Source organism: Drosophila nasuta, chromosome X, assembly GCF_023558535.2.
Source record: "Drosophila nasuta strain 15112-1781.00 chromosome X, ASM2355853v1, whole genome shotgun sequence".
NCBI classification, from domain to species: Eukaryota; Metazoa; Arthropoda; class Insecta; order Diptera; family Drosophilidae; genus Drosophila; species Drosophila nasuta.
In genome coordinates, this window is record NC_083459.1 from 21,415,970 (window position 1) to 21,433,575 (window position 17,606).

The 17,606-nt window shown below is 36.4% G+C and overlaps 2 protein-coding genes across 10 annotated transcripts in view; one reads left to right on the forward strand and one right to left on the reverse strand.

The window, feature by feature from the left end:
- Positions 1–17,606, forward strand: part of LOC132797332 (cAMP-specific 3',5'-cyclic phosphodiesterase) — a 237,285-nt gene that overhangs the window by 85,198 nt on the left and 134,481 nt on the right. For 2 of the 7 annotated variants that reach the window (XM_060809032.1, XM_060809035.1), the window contains exons 1-2: positions 11,781–12,005; positions 15,889–16,263. The exons of 4 other annotated variants lie outside the window; for them this stretch is intronic. The gene's annotated coding sequence lies outside the window, so the exon portion shown is untranslated. Of the gene's footprint in view, positions 1–11,780; positions 12,006–15,888; positions 16,264–17,606 lie in introns of those variants that run through there. One more of the 7 variants, XM_060809033.1, reaches the window with a different exon arrangement.
- LOC132796242 (pre-intermoult gene 1 protein) lies at positions 1,706–2,394 on the reverse strand. 3 transcript variants are annotated; one of them, XM_060807334.1, is made up of 2 exons: positions 2,257–2,394; positions 1,706–2,082 (listed from the first exon to the last, which is right to left on the reverse strand). In XM_060807334.1, the coding sequence occupies exons 1-2, from the start codon at positions 2,357–2,359 to the stop codon at positions 1,850–1,852; spliced, it is 336 nt and encodes a 111-aa protein (XP_060663317.1). In that variant the 5' UTR covers positions 2,360–2,394; the 3' UTR covers positions 1,706–1,849. The 3 variants fall into 3 exon arrangements, with proteins under 3 accessions (XP_060663317.1, XP_060663316.1, XP_060663315.1); XM_060807333.1 differs by having other exon boundaries at positions 1,706–2,100; XM_060807332.1 differs by having other exon boundaries at positions 1,707–2,163.

The window sequence follows — 17,606 nt, forward strand, 5'->3', positions numbered from 1 at the left end:
TGCGTCAGTTGTTTGAATTTGTTCTGGCGGTATGGCCGCATGGCCGCATGGCCCCCATGGCGTATGCGCAATCTTTGGAGTGTGTATCGCTCGCTGACAACAAGTTCTTCAATAGGCGCGCACACAAGTGCCCAAGAAAACTTGCCTCTAAAGTTAGATGAAGAGAGCAAGAAAGAGAGAGAGACAGAGAGAGAGACGAGGGCGTAAACCAAGCAGCCAATTAGCGACTTACAATGAAATCAATTTGCAGTTAGTCGACTTAATCAAATCAGAAAAGTTAAGTGACAAAACTTTGCCAGGTCACAGACCAAAGCAGACGACAGCTGTCCAGGATGAGTTCAAACTCGCACACACACACACACACTCACACTCATACACACACACACACACACTAACAATAACACTAACACCAACCTGAACTAAGCTGCATTTCATGCCCAACCAACGTCGACCGTTGGGAGCACAAAAGCGACATAATTTATGGCTAAAACCTTATGCATAATTGAATATTTCCAACTATGCTACCAATAAAATCGCTAAATGAACTGAATACAGACTCAATGCCAGTCGCTGTCGATGTCGATGTCGCCGTCGCTTTCGTTGTCGATGTCGCTGACAATGGCAAATCGAATGAAATAATTATACTCTCTCTCTCGTGTGTGTGTGCACAGAACTTTGCTGATTTTCCAATTGTATATTGATGTAGGATAATACAACGTTTTTGTTTGTTTTTTTTGTTCAATATGTTGCATTTTTAATGCGTTTTATAGGTACAATTATAACTTTGTGCCTGCGGAAAATGTTTGTAACAGGCAGCCATCTCTGTCTCCATAAAGTATATATGTTCTTGAGCAGCGTCGACAGCCGTCTGTCTGTCTGTCCGTCCGTCCGTATGAACACCTATGTGCGTACATAGATCTCAGAGACTATAAGAAATAAAGATATAATTTTTTTTTTTCGAGAACATTTGTTGTTTCTTTGGCTGACAATCTGATATATTTTGCACTTTGTGGTACATTTTGAACGTAATATTATATCATAATACTAAATACACTACTTGCTATTTATGTTATATTTATTTGGTATATTTTGAATTCGATACTCTGTGGTATATTTAGATTGTCGTACTATACCAAGAAACTATGTATATACATTGGCATATTTTTTTTTAGTATTTTTGCGGTATATTAATTTGGTATATTTTTAAATTTAATACCGCACTGTTCGGGTTCGAGCACACTCGACTACAGATTTCTTACCCTCGTACATTCTAATTTAAAGCCGAGTTGATCCTTTTATTTTGTATTTCACAAGCTTTTCATTTAATCTGACTTCTGTGCAATGTTTATTGTATCTTTTTTGTGTGAATACCTAATGGTATTTTCACCTGCATAAATTGTGTGGCTAAATTGTAACAGCTGCTTGGCACGCTTTTGCTTCACTGTGTTAAATTGCAGAAATTATGGGAGTCCGAATTAGTTGCGAGTATTTATTCGTTGTTCAAATGTTCAAATTTGCTGGAGAATAATTGCTAGAAAATAAAGATTTTACTGATGCAATTAATTCATGCATATTAGTTGAAAACAGATGCATATTAACTTCACAGATGTAAATATCGCCTTGGGTTATGGCTTTCATCCATTTAGTTTCTCTGCTTTAAGCGGCAATAAAATTCAATCTCTGGATTGTAATTAGTGCTCACAACTACTAGTTGAATGTTTACGACGTTAATCAAAGTATTTATTATACAAAAATGTTTGCAAGGGAGCAGAAAAAAAATGGTGGAAAGACGGCGGCTAATTGCTGTGGTCCATTTGAGGCTTGGTGTGCATTGGTCTCGTTGCAATGTTTAACCGCGCCTGCGACGCGCGTTGTTGGCACGACGTCTGCTAGCGGCGCGTCTGTTGCTGTTGTTGTTGCGTCTGGTGTTGCGCCTGTTCTTCGTGTTGCGACTGGTCCGGCGATTGGTGCTGGTCGTCCTGCGTTTGCGAGTGGTGCGTCGCACAACTGCAGCTGCGGTGGTTGTTTCATCGTCACTTGACTCGGTTTCGGAATCCGTATCGGCGGTGGATACCGATGAATCTGTATCGGAGTCAGAATCTGTAGATGATGGTGCTGAGGAGACTGTATCTGAAGCTGCATCTGTAGCTGATGTGTCAGTGTCTGTTGTTGTTGGTGTTGTGTTTGAATCAGTGTTGGTATTACTCGCCGCATCATCGCTGGCATCATCATTGCTAGCATCATCGGTATCCTCACCTGCATCGGTGTAATCATCATCGCTATCGCCATCCGCAGCCATCACTGTGGTGGCCCACAGAGCGAGGAGGGCGAGCAACAAGAAACGCGTACTGAACTTCATTATATTCTTTCTCACTTTCAAATGGCAAACGCTAATTTGATGGCATTGTTGCCGTTGACAGCCAGTTATATACGTGTTGGGGGAGGCCAATCGCAAAAAGCAAACAGCATTTGTTCAACGCTAGTTTGTTTGTTCAACTTGTCGTCGAGTATCAAAATATGTCGCGCACATAACAATAGATATGGCGAAGAAAACAATGTAAACATTCTATTTTGATCATCCACCAATGTGAGTAATTACCAAGGGGAATAAGAATATTTAACACTAAACTCGAAGTGGAAACTTCCAAACTCTTCTGCGAATTGATGCGCAAAAATTTCATGCGAACTTCTTTTGTTAGATATTTGTTCATATGAAATGTGGCAGATTAAATGAATACTTTTATTTTTTATTTGCATTTTTTTTGTTTGTTATAGATCTCGAATTTATTGCTTATTGCCAGTTGAATAAACTCATTTGTGAATTATGAATCAAACATTAGAAGATTGAATTTAACATTCCTGAAAATTTGATGCGATCAGATAAAAATTGTTGAAGTCATTTAATAGAAAATTCTGTACGCTGATGTCAGATCTTAGTTGCTTCGGATATCAATCTGGAATATTTTGTACTATATGGTATATTTTGAAAATAGTAGAGTATTGATATATAGTACAGTCTTTATATACCAAATATAACATATGCCATATTTAAGTATTTTTTTATTATAAGAAAAGGGTAACGGGTATTTCACAGTCGAGCACATTCGACTATAGCTTTCTAACTTGTTTTTATTTAGCACAAAAGGCATTTTTATAGATATACAAAAATTGATACTCTCTGGAGTTATATCCCCTTTAAGAAATCTTAAGCATTAATCTCAAAGAAAGCGAAATTGTAAATTTTCTAAGAAATAATCTTGCCACAAAATGAATCTAATAGTTAAAATGCATTTGAAAAGTGCTGCTGTCAATATCTTAAGAAAGATTACACTAAAAAAAGTTAGCATAAATGTTTTTCGAATCCCGAATCACAGATTGAATGACCAATGGCTCGGTTAACCTTGAACTTTATTTTCTGATAAACACATTATAAATTTAGAATGACACCGAGAACAGATTAACCATATAATTGGGCTGGGCAATTTGCTATTTAAAGATCGATAATGGTTATATTAATAACAACTCGCCAGTTGCCATTAAGTAAACTGCTAAAAATATAAATATTCACAATTGGAAATAGACTTGCATTGATCAATGCGATGCAGTTGCCAAGCACTTTCAATGCCCTGCATCGATTTCTGAATATGTTGTAACTGCAACTCTTTCACTAAGCTGCTGTTGATTGTAATATGCTCAGTGTAGGGTAATCGTGAGGGCATTTTACTATATAAGCCTGGACGAAAGACTCAAACGACAGCAACAGCTACCTCAGCAGTTCCATCTTCCAGCCATGCGCTTCTTCTCGGTCTTCTGCATTCTTGTGATCCTTGCGGTTGCGGTCATAACTGGCGGCGAAGCCAACTGTTGGACCCCTCCTAAGTGCAAGCCCACACCCTGCAGGCCAGTGACCAAGTGTCCACCTGTGACTAAGTGCCCGCCTGTGGTGACCAAGCGTCCTCCAGTGGTCACCAAGTGTCCTCCAGTGGTCACCAAGTGCCCGCCTGTTACCAAGTGCCCTGTGGTTACAAAGTCTCCTCCAGTGGTCACCAAGTGTCCGCCAGTGACTAAGTGCCCGCCTGTGGTGACCAAGCGTCCTCCAGTGGTGACCAAGTCTCCACCGGTGGTTACAAAGTCTCCGACAACCCAACCCAAGCCATGCGGTAAGAACACGAAGAAGCCCAGCGGCAAGCATCCAAAGAAATCTTGTGATAAGGACACTAAGAAATCCTGCGGCAAGCACCCAAAGAAATCTTGTGACAAGCATCCAAAGAATTCGTGTGACAAGCACCCAAAGAAATCTTGTGGTAAGGACACTAAGAAATCCTGTGGCAAGCACTCTAAGAAATCTTGTGACAAGAACCCCAAGAAGTCTTGTGACAAGAACCCCAAGAAGTCTTGTGACAAGAAGCCCAAGAAGTCTTGTGACAAGAACCCCAAGAAGTCTTGTGGACACACCACAAAGAGATCTTCTGGACACACCACAAAGAGATCTTCTGGACACACCACCAAGAGATCTTCTGGAGACACCCCGAAGAAATCCTGCGAGAAGACCCCAAAGAAATCCTGCGAGAAGACCCCAAAGAAATCCTGCGAGAAGACCCCAAAGAAATCCTGCGAGAAAACCCCAAAGAAATCCAAATGTTAAACTCTCTGACTGACTGATGGATCGTTTCCGTTTTACCTGATCGAATTTATTGCTTCGTGTATAGTTGTTATATTTTTTGTTTTGTTTTGCCATGGTTATGGTTCTACTTGTTGATGAATTTATAGTTGTGTAGTAAATAAAGTTTCTCCATATTTAATATGTTGTCTTTTTTATCGAAAGTGGGCGGGAAAGCAAAGCAAAGGCAAGGGAATCCTAGATTTGAACTGTGAAATCAATAAACTAACATATTGGTAGTTCTAAATTATCATGATTATCTACAAGTTATATACTCGTATTTTATTTACGATTTGTAATGTCAACATTAACTTAAGTTAGTTAAATTACATATTTTTATTTATTTACATAACCAAATTTCAATATCGGCTTTAGCTTAACAAGTGGAGTTGTTCTCAATAAACTTTATAATTTAATTGAAGTTAACTTATAGATGCAATATATAATATTGACGAATTTTTATTTAAATCAATTTAGATTTAGACATTTAGCCAGAAATGCATTAATATGCACAATCTATCTATATACGCATTAACTTTAATTAACAATCTCTATAAAAGACAATAATTATGAAATTGAATCGATAAATTCCTATCACGGGTTGCTTTATTCGCTTTAGCGTGAAATTCATGCATATTCCGAAAAACGAAATTCAACATAAGGCAACAACGTTATAAAAACATACAATATCACTTTTCAGATTGTATTTTTATGCATATGTATGTATTTGTACAATATTTCAAAGGGCATATTAGTCTCATTGAAAATAGTATAAAAACAATTTTGAATTTTATGATTATTATGATCAATTGATGTGCTTTGAATTCGAGAGAGAGTAAGTTAAATTAACTTGTACTTTCACTCCTCGAAATAGCTCATAATAAACGCAGAATACCCTTTAAAAATTCGCGTAAAAATTTGGATATGTTATGTGGAAAAAAGACTATTCGTTTTGATGTTTGCTGTGAAACAAGTTTTCGTTGCGCAAAAAAGTTTTGTGTTGTATTCTTCTTTTTTGTCGGTTACGCAACATGCAATCGACTCTTGGCCCAAGCACCCATATGTGTGAGTGTGCGTGTGTGTTTGTGTGGCATGCAGATTTCTATCAATTTTCACGCCCAATTGGATCTGTCACCCCAAACCATATGCACTCTGAATAATGCGTGGACAATTTGATTTACATAATTTCCATTGATGGCAATCAACTGTTGCGTCTTTTCCCACACACACACACACGCACACACACACACATACACACCGTAGACTCCGCAGTCGAATGAATCTGGGCAGCAGCTCGAGGCAAAACCCTTTCAGGACAAACACTTTTGTCACATTTCCGCTAAGCTGCTCAGACGGTCTGAAACTCTGCTGTTCGTTTACTTCGTCCTGCCATCTTCAGTTCAGTTTGTTTCGGTTCGGTTTCCTTGTCTCCCTTCTGTCTTCTCTCTCTCTCTCTCTCTTATCTACATTCCATATTCTCTCAGACCATTTTTTGGATGGAGGAGAAGGTCCTCGACAATAATTTACGCTTGAATGACGCTTCGTTATTGCTAGTCATTGAACTTCAGCAAATGTGGGCGTATGTCACAAGTGGGCGTGCTTTCCATATGCGTGTGTGTGTGTGTATTGCTGGACAAGTCACAGCTTAATCCGATGCGAGCGAAAAGAGAATTTGCTTTTTATTTATAGCTGCACCTTTAGCGGGGCTCGCATTTGCCAGCCCCCAAAAATAACTTGCATTTAATCAATATGTTTGTACATATGTATGTATGTATGTGTGCATAAAAACTGGCAAATGGCATCAGGATTTTATTTGTCAGAGAACTGAAAATATTGAAAAACTCAATACTATTAAATCAACACAAGTAACAATCGAGAAAAGTTTAACGGAAATACATACTACATATATTCTCTATATAAATACGCCTTCATGTGTATCGTTTGCTCGCTGCGATTGATTAACGCAGCCTGCCTTTAACAATGGAATGAATATCTTTTGTTTTTATTCACCAATTTGCATATCGGAAAAAGGCTTTATTTTAACTTCAATGTCGCAACTGATGCTTGCAATTAAAAGTCTATTTAATTGACGATTAAATTGACTTTCTTCGGTGCAAACAAATTGAAATAATTGATAGTTTGTAATAAAATGGTATCAAGTGACTTCTTAAATTTCGAGACTGAAACAGTTTTATCTAATTTCAATTAAAGTAAATAGTTATTAAATGAAATAAGTTAGTTACAAAATTATAGAAATGAATGTAAGATTTATGTAAACATACCAAAGAGTGCAAAATATAACATATTGTCGTTATATGTTCAGGAATTATAAAAATTATATTTATTATAGTATGTATGAAACAAACTTGATATGCGTGCCACCAATATAAAGAACAATTATATGTCTATACCTTATAGTCTCTGAGATCTAGGTGTTCATAGAGACTGACAGGCATGCAGACAGACGGACATAACTAATCAAAAATATATTCGGAAATGCCTGCCGACTTCTACCTTTTTTATACATTACGAGGAGGCACAATCTTATAATACCCTTCTAGTCTATGGAAATTTACATATAAAAATATGTAAACAACTTGATAAAAGTTTTAGTTTAAAATAGAAAATTGAAAATATACATACTTTTTTATAAAATGCTAACTTTTCATAAAAATATCCGAAAAGAATTCAAAAACTTATCAAGCTGAATGACTAATTTACTTAATGTCTGGAAGTGATAAATGAATTTGCAAACATTTTAAAATAATTTCAAAAAAAGATTTAAAATCGATAAACTTAATACCGCCTATTTTGTTGTAAACTTTTAAAAAATAACAGAACATGTATTGTATAAAAGCATTTAAAAGTTGTCACAACAAGCTTTGAACTTTCGCATGCTTAAAGCTATCAAAAGCTGTGTCCAATTTATTTAAGCTTTGCGCATTCCTACGGAAATCATTTTCGGAACCGGCTATGCAAGCTTTAAGCTTTCGGAATTTCACCACAGTGGAAAAGCTCTTCGTGCTACTCGTATCCGGGACTACTGGGCGAATGAGCTACTTTACAACCATATATGGCAATTGCGGCCACTTACTGCTTTAGCTTATCTTACACCGCATCAATTACGGGCAGCAGATGCACAAATCACTTGGCTATGCAATTGACATAATAAGGGTTGACAGTTAATTTGTGAACTACAAACGATTAAACATGTTAAAGACCTATCAATAAATATAATGACAAATACATTTTCATTTCCATTTCCTTGCTCCCTGCTGCCAAAAGGGAAATAGTATGTCAACGTTCATGTTTAACATAATTTGCTCAGTTAATGAGCAGATTATTGGTAATTTGTCTAGCAGAGCTTTTTTCTTTCGAAAAAAGTTTGTCAACTGATTTCACAAAAAAGCGAGCAGAGGAAATTGTGTTTCGTTCCGTTGAAGACTGTTAGAAGCAAACGAAAAAGAGAAGATAAAAATTACTATGAATTTTATTTTATTATTTGAAACTTTATAAAATGTATTACAAAATTTACTAATTGAATTTCAAATTTGATTTAAAGAGTGATAAATATCTCGTATGCATATTCAGAGCAAGTATTTTGCAATTTTGTAATTCTTGCATCGCTCATATTGCTTAATTAGTATAAAAAGCATAGAGTAATGGAAGTATTTAGTGTGGCTTCGATTCTTTACGTTCGAGCAATAGAATTTTGCTATAATAACTTGTTTTCACAAGAATTTAATAAACTCTGGCGAAAGTTATGCAAGGCGAGTTCACCTAAACAATGTGGAATGCAGAATATCAAATTAGGATTAATATGAGTATGAGTATGAGTATAAGCAAAATGCAAATCAGTTATTTTTCGCATTTCCCCCTCGGTCGCACATTAACATTTAGTTCAACTGGATACTTATGTATTGAAGATTGAAGCAGAGATGAGTAACGAATTAAATGCAAAATTTAAATTGAAAATTTTGGCATTTTCACAGCTGAGTAACGACTAGCTTTATAAGAGTTTATTAATACTGATATAAATTATTGATTAATTACATATTCTCTTATTTCTCTCTTTTCCTCTACTTTCAGGTAAGTTTTGCAACTTCATTAACTACATACTTTATTGGGTGGCGACGAGATTGCAAATTTCGCACAGGTGACAACTTTTAATTACCGTAAGTACAGTGCGTGGTGAAAATATTGTGTCAAACGGGGAGGTGAAATTCATTATGATTATATCGTGGGCACCCATACACTTGGTAATGAACTTGCCACACATTTGTGGTCAATAGTGCGAGTTCTTGTTGCAGTGGCAGGTGAACTGAGTGCAACGATTTGCTCAACACTTTATGATTGAGTTGCATAGATTAAAGGGCAGCTCAGCAACATGTTCAATCACATATACACACTGACATCCTTTGCCATTGCAATTATGAAACTATCAATAACAAAAGCTGTAGCTGTTGCTGTTGCTGTTGCTGTTGGTGTTGCATGCAACAAAGCGTCTGCAGCACAGCTATTATACTGAAAGGCAACCACAAAGTTGAGCTTGACGGGCAAAAAAGAAAATAGTAAAGAGAAGCAACAGCGACTGCAATAAAAACAAACTCATTTAACTTTCGAATGGGGTCATAAACTGAGCTCAAAACTGAAAACGAAATGGCCTGAGCAACTGATAAGAATGGAATCCAATGAATTTATATTAAAAACTACAAAGTATTTGTAATGTGCTAATATCTATATAGTTCACGAGTTAGAATTAAATAATATTATTATAAGAAGTCACAGAAGAGTCTTTTCTGACTCTCAGTTGATTTACGCCTTCTCAGATTGTATTGATTATTGCAATGAATATATGTTAAAAACTTCAAAGTATTTGTAATGTGCTAATATCTATATAGTTCACGAGTTAGAATTAAATAATATTATTGTAAGAAGTTACAAAAGAGTCTTTTCTAACTCTCAGTTGACTTACCTTATTTCATATTATATTGATTTTTGCAATGAATATATATTAATAACTACAAAGTATTTGTAATGTGCTAATATCTATATAGTTCACGAGTTAGAATTAAATAATATTATTATAAGAAGTCACAGAAGAGTCTTTTCTGACTCTCAGTTGGTTTACCTTATCTCATATTGTTCTGATTTGTGCATTAGAGAGACTTATCAGCAGAAACTTATCAAACTCGGAGTCTCTAACTATTGTATTATTTATTTACATATGTATATATGTATGTATATGCATACTGCAAATGCGTTTTATTGTGATTATAAAATATATGTTTAACTCTTCTATACTTTGTCCTTTTTTGAAGGGAATTTCTAAGCTTGTCCAGTTGTGTGTGGCAAAGTGAATTTCAAATTTGTAGCGAGTCCAAGGCTAACCGACTTTTGCTGCCACACATACACACACACACACACACACAACAGACACACACACACATTGGAAAGCTCACAAGTGTTACATTTGTTTGTGCCGCATTGTTGGTTTAATTAGGTAATCGGCTTCTGTTTTCCCTTTGCAGTTTGCATTTCCAACTGCTGTGCGAGTCGATCTCTAAAGCCAGACAAAAAACACTTGCTCAAACGTTGAGAGAGAACAATTTTAACTTTATTGTTTGATGATGAAATGACTTTAATGTAAACTTGTTGCCAGCACATAAAGATTTCGCTGGCGTTTACTATTTTTCTTCTTCTTTTTTTTTTGTAAGTTAAATTTGTTTTATGGCATCGTTAGCATCATTCTCTATGGGGACAATAAATGTGTGTGTGTGTGTGCTAATTTTGTTAATAATACGCCGTGTTGCACAAGCTGCAATAAAATGCTTGTGAAAACAATCTGCAAATCCACAATCCACACAGCCGCATGCACTGCAATCGTCACCTCATCACCTCAGCTCTCCATTGTTGTCAGCCGGGCTCTATAACTAATGCGTGTCTGGGATTTGCCAGCAGCAACATCATCGTCGTCCCCATCATCATCAACGTCGTAAGCAGCGACTGCTGCTGCTGCTGCTGCTGTTGCTGTTGCTGCTCTACCTTCTGCTGATGGCCCATCATTAATAGCAACCGTCGGGCAGCCAACATGTTGGGCTAGAAACACGCTTGGCAACATGTTGGAAGCGCTCGCCCGGGTCGTATACGTAATCGAGCTCGAGAGCACAGTGGTGTGAGTTTGCTGCTGCTGCTGTCGAGTCTTCGACTTTGCTTTGTGTGCGGCATTTCCGTTTGTTTCGAGTACTGAACTTTGCACTTGCTATTTTTTGAAATAACAATAATTGATTGTAGAAATATTGGGAATAGTTCGATAAGTTGATCTTTACTTAACTCTATATCTCTATGTCTCTTTCTATCTGTTTCAGAGTTTCTACATTTTATTGTTTCATATCACAAAATTTGCAATTTTCTCTGTGTTTTACTCCTCCTCTGCCTTGGCTCTACTCTCCCTTATTTTCATTGCAACCTTTTCAAACTCATTTTCTCACCCTTTTCACGTCTCACTTAATTTCTATTCCGCTCGATAGAACAATATGATATGCCAATTATTTGAAGTGCATTGTCTTTTGTCCAGTCGAATGCCCCGCACAGTGGTTGTTGTTGTTCGTATAGCATTACAAATTTGCATGCTGTGTGCCAGGGGACAAACAAATCCAAATGAAATAGCGCACTAGTTTATGTGTTTAGTTTTCAGCAAAGTAATTTGCAAATTGCAATGAATATGTAAATTGTAAATTGCTCCACTGTGCGGCAATGTTGCTACGGTTTGCTACGGTCATGTAGCATTTTGCTGCAGTTTATTTATTTGCACTTCTGTTTGCTTTTGTTGTGCTTTGTTTGCACTTTGTTTGCGAAGCGCGCGCGTTGCTCGCGCTGCCAGCAGCAGCAGCAGCAGCAGCAGCTTTTGTTGCATGCCACAAGGAGTCGATGCTGCAGCAGCACTTTCACTCACGACTCTTACACACACACACACACAGAAATTGTGGGTGTTTGCTGCCTGCTTGCGGGTTCGTCTTCTTTTTGTTCGCAACATGTTGAAAGCGAACGCCATGTGAAACGAACCGCTGCCGAACTTGGCCGTCGCCAGTCACGAACCGTTGCCGCTTGTCAGTTGCGTAGCAAACGTCTAGCGTGAAGGTTTAGCACCAGCGAGATTCCAAAACGTCAACAAAAAAAAAGAAACGAATATATTGTGTACAAACCGCCGGCAGAATTTCCTAGCACCAGCAGCAGCAGCAGCAGCACGTGCAACAACAACAACAACAACAACAACTACAACGATTGGCAACTGGCAACAAGCAATTGCAACAAATATCAACATCAACAACACAAAAGCGTCCCGGTGTGTAAAACTCGTGCACAATTTGACTATGCTCGCAATTTGTTTTCTTTTTTTTGTTCAGTTTTTTTTTGTAGTGTAACGTATGTGTGTGTGTGTGTGTATGATGTGTGCGTATGTATGAGTGTGTGTTTGTCGCGTGTTGAGTGCCGAAGGTGCTTTAAAAATGAAAAAAATCAAATCAAAGTGCACAGCCCTGGAACTGTGAAGTGAAAAATGAAATGAAAACGCAAATAAAAAAAGTAAAATGTAAAATACAAAAAAAAAAACAAAAGAGGAAGAAAAGCGAGACACACTTGTAGCAATTAGTGGCAAGAAGACGAGTGTCAGCGCCATTTTCGGGGGCCAAATGGACTTGTTGCAGAGCGCAGACACACAAACCATAAAAAAATAAAAATCAGCATCGACTGTATAGAAGAAAACACACAAAAGTCGCAGCAATTGCAATCGTGTTTTTTTTGTCAGCCTTTTTACGAACTGTGCACACACTACACTTTTGTGACCCATATATGGCTGTTATAGTTTATAGCCCGCAAAACAAAACAAACAACACAGCAGACATCGAGATATATATATATATATGCATATAGATAGTGTTGATTAGGGGAACCCAAAACTCGAAAATTGCGACTGCGATTCAAATTTCGGCGTGGGCTGAAATTCCGAGTTCTGACTTCTCATTCTCATTTTCGGTGGGGCCAATATTTAATGATTGCGCTAAATTAATCGCTTTTATTGATTGTTTCTATTATTGTTGTTGTTGTTTTTGTTGTCGTTTGCTTTTCTGCTTTTTGCATAAATTTTAAGCCGCCACGGAAAATCAGCTTCATATTGTAATTTATGGCCAGCTAACGAGGCAGATAAAGATGCCAAGAGAGAGATAGCAAAGCGCGGGTGGGTTTAAATTTTAGTGTGATGAAACTACGAGCAGGTGTTGAGCCAGCGATAAGCAAAGAGCGAACAAACAGACGGACAGACAGACAGACACACAGCAACACAAATCACAATGATTAATCCAATATGAGGGGCAGCCTCCAGACTTTGTTTGAGTGGCAGTTGCAAGTCAAGTCCAAATGTTGCTGTCAAAATGACTCAAAATCAAAATCATACAAATTTATATGACTTCTTCGTCTGCTTCTTCGCAGTTGCCGTCTCCTTCTTCTTGGTGTCTTCTATCATATCATTTTTGCTATCAATTAGCGCGTCAGCATTTCAGAGTCATCGAACGTTAGCATGAAGCATGAGAGGGGGTTAGCAGTGGGGAACGATATGACAACATGTTATTAGGGTACTACTTATTTTAAAGTATGAAAACAAATACTGAACTCAGGCTGATAGACAACGTCCGAACACTTAGTCAGCTTTAGACAGTTTATTTGCGAAATGCGGTCGAATGTCTAAGAATTTCTTTTTGGCAGCAATCAAAATTATTGGACGGCCACCAATACAACAAAACAAAAAAAAAAACAAGAATAAAGAAAGCAAGAAAGAAAGAAACAAAACAACGACAATGTCTAAGAAAATTAACACATTTTTTTTTTTTATTTGTTTGTGGGCTTTGTGGGGCACTAAACGCAAAACAATTTAAATATATTCATCATGCGGACTAGCGAAAAATGTTAAGCGACACGCTTAGCAGCCTCAATCACAACGGCATGACGAATGCCCTACAATAAAAAATATACTAACAAAAAAAAATACTGCAATACATTTAAGCAAATTGATTGATTGTCAATTATGTAGCCAACAAACAATATTTATAGCACAATTTGTCACAGACAGGAAGTCAAGTTGTTTGGCTAATGATCGATAGAGGTCCAAATTAAATAATCTAGCTGGAAGGATACAAAAAAAAAGAAAGAAATGAACGAAATAAATGAAGAAGGTGTGAGCAGGAAAAACATTTCAAAAGGCAGTGTTGCATTCAACTGAAATGGAATGGAAAAAGATTAGATAATTGTTTAATTGAAATATCAACTCGAAACAAAAGAAATCAAGCGGTCAGTTAAATTAGTATTAAATAAATAAATAAATTGTTCAATTTGCGAAATAGACTTTAAACGTGATAAATCAATTTGGCAGTTATGTTTCGTATATTAGTAGATATTTAGTATTAATTGTTAGTATTTTATTTAGTATAATTTTACTGATACTTCAGCAAGTTTCTTAACAATTGAGAGTAAACAAAATGAGCTAGAAATAATTTCAAGTGGTTTGGATATTATGTAGTATATATTCAGTATATTGTATATTTGGTATTAGTTGTTAGTATGTTATTTAGTATAATTTTACTGACACTTCAGCAAGTTTCTTAACAATTGGGAGCAACCTTTTCAGTTAGCTAACAAATCAGCAACATAATTTGTATATTAGTATATATTTAGTATTATTACTTAGTATTTTATTTAGTACAATTTTCTTATACTGCAGCTTGTGTTTTCGAAATTAAACGGTCAGTTTAATTAGTATTAAACAACTAAATTGCTTAATTGCAAAATAGACTTTCAAGTTCTAGTATATTTAGTATATATATTTAGTACATTATGTAGTATTTTTTCTTATACTGCAGCACGTCTCTTTCCAATTGAGAGCAAACTTTCGTGTTTGCCTCAAAAATCAGTTATAAAAAATTTCAGGTAGTTTATATACATATTAGTATATATTTAGTATATTTAGTATAGATTGTTACTACATTATTTAGTACAATTTTAGTGATACTGCAGCAAGTGTCTTTCCAATTGAGAGCAAACTTTCGTGTTTGCCTCAAAAATCAGTTATAAAAAATTTCAGGTAGTTTATATACATATTAGTATATATTTAGTATATTTAGTATAGATTGTTACTACATTATTTAGTACAATTTTGATGATACTGCAGCAAGTGTCTTTCCAATTGAGAGCAACCTTTTGAGTTAGCTACAGCTAAAATCAGCTATAAATAATTTCAGGTGGTTTATCAATTTCCGCTTCCAAATATGCAGCAACATCATCATGACAGATGTCTCGCTAGAGGCTATATATAGTATATTCAAATACATCGAGTGTTGGGCAGTTGCCAACGTGTAACGAAAAGTGCCATACAAATGCATGTACTCATTCAATGCTTTGATTGTCGTGTAGAGTATCTGTGCACAGAAAATAATATTGTCTATGTGGGAATACATCAAATTGAACCGAGTTCTTCTATTTGTTTTTGCGGCAAATGCTAAGTGTGCTCGTGTCGCATAATTAACGCATACCACAGTGCACTACATAAGTGCGCGTCCACATCACTCCCAGCACACGCATTTAATTGTCTCACACAAACACACACACAGAGAGAGAGGGAGAGAGAGAGAGTCTCTTTGACTCTCTGTGTATGTGTGTGTGTGTGCAGCTGAGCTTAGGCTTGGAAATTTCATTTTGGTGGCCATTTGATGTGAAACTTATTTATTTATAAAACACGCAGTCGAGTGTATGAATTTGTGTGTGTCTGTGTGTCTGTGTGTGTGTGCTCTGAAACACAAGCGAAAGACAAGCGACAAAAATTCAACGATAAATATACAAAATATAAATAAACCCAAAACGCGAAACGCTCTCGATGTCGTTGTCGTTGTCGCTGTCGCTTTCGCTGTCCAGTCCAAAAGCCCCAAAAGGTGCAAAACAAGGATATATCAAAAATATTTAATAAAAAACAACAACAACAATACGCGGCATATATAAATTAAAGTAAATAAAACGAATACGAATACGAATACGAATGCGAATAAAAATAATAATAATAAGAACAGCGCAGTGAAGAGGAAAAACCAACAACAGTGTAAAATGTTGTGTTTCTTTTTTTTTATTCATTTTTTTCCCGTATATTCATGCTTTGTTTTCTACTCCTTGCGCGTTAATGCCAACAGTTTGGATGTTTTAGCTCCCGCTACCATTCACCCACCTTTAAAGTGGGCGTGCAACACAAAAAATTCAGCAGAAATTTACAAAACCAAAACACACACAGACACCCAAAATAATATAAACCGAGAAAAACCAAAAACCAAAAAGCTAAAAAGCAATTAAAAACGTAACAAATTGTGCCGTAAGTCAAGTTGGGGGCACTCGCCCAACTTCCCACCAAAAAAGCAACAACAACAACAAGTAAAAACCAAAAAAATTATATATAAATACCAACAATAACAACAACACAGAGAGGAGAAAATATATATCAAAAACCCAACGCATCAGTTACAGGAGCAGTAAACAACAAGCAAAAGCAAAAGCAACAGCAGCAGCAAAAGGTAATTTGCGAGAATTAAAGCGAAACTCGCACTAAACTATAAACAATTTAATTAATATTTTTTAATTGCTTGACTACCAAAAAAAAAAACGAAGCGCGAATTTTGTTAACTGAAACTCGAAGCACGCACTCGAAAAAAGAAAAAAAAAAACTATCAAATATCATGCATACGCCAAGTGCGCCAGAGAGAATTTTTGAAATAGCGTTGCAACTGGCAACCGAAAAAACCAAAAAAAAAAACAAACTTACTATTATTGTCCAACAGCGTCAACGTTTGCTTTTCGCATTTAATTCGATTTGCGGTTTAATTCGGTTCGAAGGGAAAGTTCAATAAATGTTGGTGATTCATGTTTTCGACATGAGGTTTGAATTTAACTGCAACTTTTAGGTAAATAACAATCACAACAGAGGGCGAGTGAGTCGCATTTGGCATTTGGCTGTCCGAGGGCGAGAGAGATGTGCCCACAGTCATCAGCCATCAGCCATCAGCCCACTCGGAGTGTAACCCACAAACACTCACTTGCACTCAGAGACCGAGGCAAGTTGAAGCGCCACTTGAGAATCGCACGCAGCGCAGAGACAACTGCAATTTGCATTGCTGAGTTGCTGAGTTGCCAAGTTGCTGCTGCTGATGTTGATGTTGTATTGTCGGTGATGGAGCAGATAATTGCCAGCTGAAACAGTGCTGCATAAAATGAAGTGTAGCTGGCAACAGGTCTCAAATTTATTTATATGGGGAATTACATTGGTGGGGGCGGGGGAGAACTTTTAGTGAACCACAAATGGTGAATGCATTGGCAGTTTATTTATAGAATGCTTTGGCTTTTATGGCTGGCAATTAAAGCAGCCTAAGCATAAGCATTTGGCCAACTGATTTGCCTAAAACTAATCAGTTTAAAAGCACACTACAGCTACACTGCAAAAAAAAAAATATTTGAAGATGGAGATTTTGATTTGAGTACTAAGAATTTTCTTCAAAAAATATGAAAATTTTTAAGTTGATCTTATTAAGAAGGGCAAACATTTTTAATGTTTTGTTTTAACTATTTTATAATTTACCCTCTAAATACAAAATACGAGTACTTATTATCGATTCACACAACATTCAAAATCAGAACCCTCTCTTAGACTGCAATAAAGAATAGTTTGCAATAGCTCGAAACGCAAAAAAAAAGGAATTTCTAGAATTTTGTAAACTAAATGTAGTATTTTCAGTATTGAGAGTTTGGTATTTTTCACATAATTGTTTTAAACGTTTTAATAATTTGGTCTTCTTTAAGAATACAACTTGTAAGCTAAATGTTCTTGATAAAAAAATTAACCTGTTTTTTCGATGGTCTTAAT

Excerpts from the sequence above, each read along its gene's own strand:
- LOC132796242 (XM_060807332.1), bottom strand. The coding sequence starts at position 2,359 with ATGAAGTTCAGTACGCGTTTCTTGTTGCTCGCCCTCCTCGCTCTGTGG. Across the intron at positions 2,164-2,256 it reads TGATGATTACACCGATGCAG|ACACTGACACATCAGCTACA; the intron begins GTGAGGATACCG and ends CAACAACAACAG.